Below are 6,000 nucleotides of genomic sequence, written 5' to 3' on the forward strand. Positions count from 1 at the left end.
GCTTAATTTCAAGCTGGTCACTGTTGAGACAAAAGCTGTAATTGCACAATAGAAGTGTTGGCATTCGATGAGGCTTTAGTGATGAGACCATTTTCCAGATGAAGAAACTGAGCCCCCCCTCCCAGCCAGGGGTGATAGATTTGGGTGGACATGGTGGCTGAGCAGAGCCAAATCGGAGTTTCTTTACCACCTGTGGCCTTGAGCTCTTCGCGCTGTCTCACTTCATCCCCACCTGTTTCCTGGGTTGTTTCCCACCTCCGGCAAATCGCTCACTGTTGGCTTCATTTTTCTGCTTGCAGAAAAAGTTAGAAAACCTCAAGAGCTTAGACCTTTTCAATTGTGAGGTAACCAACCTGAATGACTACCGAGAAAACGTGTTCAAGCTCCTCCCGCAACTCACATATCTTGATGGCTACGACCGGGATGACAAGGAGGCCCCTGACTCGGACGCCGAGGGCTATGTAGAGGGCCTGGACGAGGACGAGGAGGACGAGGATGGTGGGTGGCGGAGGGCGGGCCAGCGCAGGGCCGGGTCCTCACTGTTATGTGGGGGGGATGAGGTCGAGGATGGTGGGTGGCGGAGGGTGGGCCAGCGCAGGGCCGACTCCTCCCTGTTCTGAGGGGGGGGTGGGGAGGACGAGGACGAGGAGGAGGAGGACGAGGATGGTGGGTGGCGGAGGGCGAGGCCAGCGCAGGGCCGAGTCCTCCCCGCTCTATGGGGGTGGGCCTGGGTGTCGGGAGGCTTCCCCCAGCCGCTGCGGGCTAGCGGGCTAGCTGGCTATCAGCCGCGCTCCAAAGTTATGGAGGAGAGGGGGGCTGTCTGCTCTGTTTACCGTTGTCCCTAATCTGTCTCATTGGTTGACTGCCCTGAAAGAAAAGTGTGTGAGCCCAAGAGAAACATCCTGACTCTCCAACTACATAGTAACTCCTTAGAAACCATCTAGCTGAATCCTCACTTCAGTTGTTTTCCATTTCCAAAGTCCCCCCGGAATGAGATTCTACAGTGTCTCTCTGGTGTGACCCTAGACTCAGACACTCTCCCAGGAAGGGGATGAGCGGATAGAGGAAAGTGGGGTATAGCCTGAAGGGCCCTCTTTCCCCATTTAGGTGTTCAGTCAGGGAGCTGGAGAGGTTGTGGGGCCCCCTGGTGGTTGTAGCCCATGGACCACAGGCCAGGACTTGGGGGGATGTGGACTCAGGAGCTCCATTGGGCTCCCTGGCAGTGCGGTGTGCAGGTGAGCAGCCTGGGCTGCAGGAAGGGAAGAGGAAAAACAAAGGGGCACCGTCTCCTATCCCCTTCCCACCTTCCCACACCGCCAGCACAGTATGGCTTTTCTGCCAGTGTTCATGGCCAGAGTAAAGTTGGGAATGGAGACACTTGGTCAATTAATTTGGACATAAGATTTTGTGTTTCCTTGTTAGATGGAAGTATTTTGCAAGATAGTCAGATACCTTGTTTGCCTTACCTTGTCACATCTTATGATGCGACACAGGGCCTAGGCCTAGAGTATGAGACAAGGTTTCTAGGCCCAGACTAATTTGATGTGTGACCTTGAACAAGTCACTTCTCCACTTCGTGCCTCAGATTTCTCCCCTTTAAAGTGAGGAATTTGACTAGATGCTCTTTCTAAATAAATTGACTTCAGCTTTCCTGGGCCCTGTAACTTGTTCCTTTGATCCAACAATTTCTCTGTGGTCTCAGCCTTCACAAAAGAGCTTTCATTTTTGTAAAACTTGGGGAGAAGGGTTTGTCTTTCAGACCACTTCGGGGAGCTTATGTTTTAGGTCACTTTAGGATGTCTTCAGTCACATTAGAGCATCCAGGTTGGGGGCTTGAGCGGGGGTGGGAGACTCATGGGCTCCACACTGTGGACCACAGCGTGGGCCTGTGCTCTGTGAGGGAGGAGTCAGCTCACCAGCAGCTCCATTCTTGTCCCCATTTTCACTGCGCAGAGGAAGAGTATGATGAGGATGCTCAGATAGTGGAAGATGAAGAGGACGAGGAAGAGGAGGAGGAAGGTGAAGAAGAGGATGTGAGCGGAGAGGAAGAGGTAAGCAGCTGGGCTGGGGGAGGGTACCATCTCCCTGTGTCCTCCTTACCAGCTGCTCTGAGCCAGTCCCGCTAAATGTCGCAGTGACTAGCCTTTGGCAGCCCGGGAGCCCTGGTTATGGAAATGAGTCCATTTCAGGGCCTATTATTGGGCTGCTTTTGGAGAAGCCAGACTTCCAGTGAGCCCTGGGAGGTTGTATTAGGAATGAGTAAGAGGGGATTCTGGCAGCAGGTAAGGAGGGGGCTCGCCTTCTGGGGTAAGCCTGGCCTTCATTTCTGGGTGAAAATTAGTTCTTACTGCAGCCACATCCCCATTTTCTGCCTTTTTGCATTCATATGTTAATTCAGATACTCACTGAGCACTTACAGTATAGTAGGGGAAAATCAAAGACTGTTTTAAACTGAGGGTAGTAGAAGACACTGCTGGATCTCAAGTCAGAGTGACAAGGGTCTCCTGCACACAGTGGGGTAGTGCCATTTTCCTATCACCTTGGCTGGTTCCTGGCTTTTTTAGCAAGCTCTGTATAATATATAGCACAAAGATTTAGCTGTGTGTCCCTGGACAAAGTCCTTGGCCTTCCTGATCCTATTTCTTTGTCTGTGAAATAAGCATATTTTACAACTGGGTTATAAATAGGGATCAACTCACTGGATTGTGAACAGGATAAACTAGTTTGTAAGTAAAATGCTTCAGGACAGTATCTGACAAAGGGTGTTTGACGATTTACTATTTCAGGCTTTCATGCCCTTCTCCAAGGTGCTCGGTCAGTGTGCTGGGTTTTGTATTTGGGTGTTCTGAGTCTCTCTTCAGCAGTCATTTTCCATGGTTTGTTCAGAATTCTAAATCCACTCTCGATAATTGCAAAAGTTAGACCTGGAGAGGTTTCAAATGACAATAGCATGGACAAAGCACCTGCCTTCTCCCCATTTCCTGTCTCTTGATCATGAGGGTAGATTCCTGCCAGCCTCGCAGACCCGCTTGGGCAGAATCTCCCAGCCAGGCCAGCCCAGGCTTGGGAGAGACAGGTCCAGTTGAGGAGAAGAAGCTGGTGAGACCAGGTTCCTGCCTGGTCTGCAGTAGTTTCTCTTCTCCATAGGTGTAGGCTGCTAGGCTCACCTCAAGAATATTGTAAGTACTTTCAAAGTAAAGACTTAGGAAAACAGATCCCCCTAGGACAGAGCAGTAAGTTGTGTGAGCTAGGATTTTTTTTGTCTTGTTTTTCCTGTCGTAGGAGCTGCAGTGTGCAGGATTGGGTTTTTTGTGCAGGGTTGGGGGTGTTTTTGTTTTTGTATTTGCTTTTTTTTTTTTTTTTTTGATAATCCCATTGACCATCTACAGATTTCCAGCTTCCAGTAAAGGCAAGCTTACACACACACACCAGGATCTCAGCAAACGGACTGATTAAGGAACTATTTGGTGACATTTTAAAAGTGTATTTCCCTTGAAAAATAGAAGTCTGCCACCAAGTTCTTTTTAAGCAATGGGCTTGCCCGATGCTTTAGGAATAGTGTTCAAAATACAGAGATTTAACTAGCCTGTGACTTCAGGAGCAGCGTAAAGCAAAGGTCCTGTGTTGAGAGTGAAGTCACATGCCTTGCTGGATCTCAAGGAACTGGGACGATGTCCGTACAGGGCCTTGAATGTATCCACCCTTCCCCTCCCCTCCAAGCGATCCAAGTTTGAAGGTGGTGAAGGGTTGGGTAGGGTGAGGTTGGACTTGACTGCAGAATCTGGATTTACCGAAACTGGGGTCTTCTCTTGAAGCCAAAACTAGGTTGAGGGCAGATGAAAGGATGGCCTACTTTACCTGACAGAGTTGGCTTAGAAACTTGTTCTCCTAAGAGAACAGCAGATTGGAAAGCTGCCTGAGTTATAGAGACTTCAGATCAGGAGTCCTTAACCTGGGGGTAGAACGCATAACCCTCCTGACATTGTTTGCATATATTATCTGTGATGGGGGTATTTTCTAGGGAAGGGGATCAAAGCTTTCTGCAGATTCTTAAATCTAAACCTCTGCTTTAGATTTATCCTGAGATAGTAGGTACTTGTGTAGGGCTCTGAGAGGCTGGGGACAACCCCTACCTTTTTGAGGTCAATGTCAGGGAAAGTGGCTTCCTCAGCAGGTCCCTAGCCTGGGGGCATTCCTAATGTCTGTTGTGCATCTTCTCTCCTAGGAGGATGAAGAAGGTTATAATGATGGGGAAGTAGACGAGGAAGAAGATGAAGAAGATCTTGGAGGTATGGCGGCCTTTTTTATTCTCAGCTGCTGGCAGGCTGGCCCCTGCAGTTGACAGGTTTTGTAGGCCCTGAGGACCTGGCAGTGGGCAGACCACGCCCATCTGATGCCTCAGGTGCCTCCCGGGCTTTGCAGATCTCCTGCCTCAGTTTGTCAGGATGGCAAAGCTCCCTAGATATATGGTCCCCTGGTTTTCCAGTGGGTGGGCTGAGTTAGAGGTGGGATCAATGTTTAATCTAAAGGCCTTATCTTTACTCTTTCAGAAGAAGAAAGGGGTCAGAAGCGAAAACGAGAACCTGAAGATGAGGGAGAAGACGATGACTAAGTGGAATAACCTATTTTGAAAAATTCCTATTGTGATTTGACTGTTTTTACCCATACCCCCCCAAATCCCGCCCCCCGAAACTTATTTTTTTCTGATTGTAACGTTGCCGTGGGAACGAGAAGGGAAAAGTGTACTGGGGGTTGTGGGGGAGGAAGGGTGGGAGGGGGTGGAATAAAATACTATTTTTACTGCCACTCTTTATTTTTTTTCCCCTACTTTTTTTTTTGTGTCTGTTTTTGTCCCTGTAAATGCAATAGCTGAGTACACACCAAGTGAGCATTTGTTCCTCACTCTCAAAGAGGATGCTTTAGAGGTCTCTTACATTTCCTGGTATTTCCCGAGTGTCTTGAGTTGGTTGGAAGGCCGTGGCTGGGCTCAGTTTGGATTCCCAAAGCCCAGGAGGGGCTGGGAACCAGCCACATCTTACCTCTTGTTCTGGTTCACGTGAGTCCTGCATTTCTTGGGCCTGCTCGAGGTTTTAAACGCCCTGGTTTTAAATAGCAACCTCAAGGCGTATTTTGGCACTGGTTGGGGGACAGTCCCCGTCTCTCATTCCCTTCCCCTCTTCACAGATAATGGTGGGCTTCCCTCTACAGAGAAGACTCTGATGTCACTCTTACAAGCTATGACCCAGAGAACTGAAAATAGCAGGCTTACAAGTTACGAGTAAAACAGATTTGGTGATTGTAATTAAAAGAGAAGAAGCAAACACTTAAACGTCAACCTCTTTAAAAGATTTTTTAAAAACTGCCCTATCTTGTTCTGTAAGATATTAGAACGCTTTGTTTTACAAAATGACAAGAGAATTCTTCCACGTGTACTTCTGTGCTTAGACCATTTTTACAAACCTAAGCACAGGACACATTGCTGCATGTCGGCTGGGTTTTTTTTTCATACACCCGAGCACGGAAAAACTAACACAAAATGTATTTTCTTACCTAGTGGAAATCTGAAATGACTGCAAATTCCTAGTGAATGTACAGGTTTGCTTTCATGTCCCTCTTCTGGATTGCTTTAGAAGTGCCGTGTTGTTTCCTAACCCGTGTTTCATCTGTACAAAAGACCATGTGCACCGGTTTTTCTCCTCCCCCTCAGAAGAGCCAAACTTTCAGTTTTATGTCTGTTTGTCATTGATAAATTTCAATAAATCTTTTTATACAATTTTTTGGGGGATGGCTTCTTTGAATCCAATAGACCATCGATCTTTCTAAGATGCATTCCAGATAACCTGGTAGCTGACATGGGCTTACCTGATAAAATAGCTTTTTCCTTGTCAGAGATTTAACTTGATAGTATGTTTGGATACTGCAGGTCTCAAGCAAGACTCACTGGTGTGCTATCTTCATTAAAAGCTTCATTTTGGAGGGCGGGAAACCCAAAAGATGTAA

The 6,000-nt window shown here is 47.8% G+C and overlaps 1 protein-coding gene across 1 annotated transcript in view; it reads left to right on the plus strand.

Annotated features, from left to right (window-relative positions):
• ANP32A (acidic nuclear phosphoprotein 32 family member A) overlaps positions 1-5,775 on the plus strand; it is a 35,462-nt gene extending 29,687 nt beyond the window's left edge. The window contains exons 5-8 of the mRNA XM_019725634.2: positions 300-498; positions 1,954-2,051; positions 4,226-4,289; positions 4,551-5,775. Of these exons, the coding sequence (XP_019581193.1) occupies positions 300-498; positions 1,954-2,051; positions 4,226-4,289; positions 4,551-4,612 (423 nt within the window). The 3' untranslated portion in view covers positions 4,613-5,775. The remainder of the gene's footprint in view (positions 1-299; positions 499-1,953; positions 2,052-4,225; positions 4,290-4,550) is intronic.
• The last annotated feature ends 225 nt before the right edge of the window (positions 5,776-6,000 follow it).

Source organism: Rhinolophus sinicus, linkage group LG03 (assembly GCF_036562045.2).
Source record: "Rhinolophus sinicus isolate RSC01 linkage group LG03, ASM3656204v1, whole genome shotgun sequence".
In the NCBI taxonomy this organism is placed as follows: Eukaryota; Metazoa; Chordata; class Mammalia; order Chiroptera; family Rhinolophidae; genus Rhinolophus; species Rhinolophus sinicus.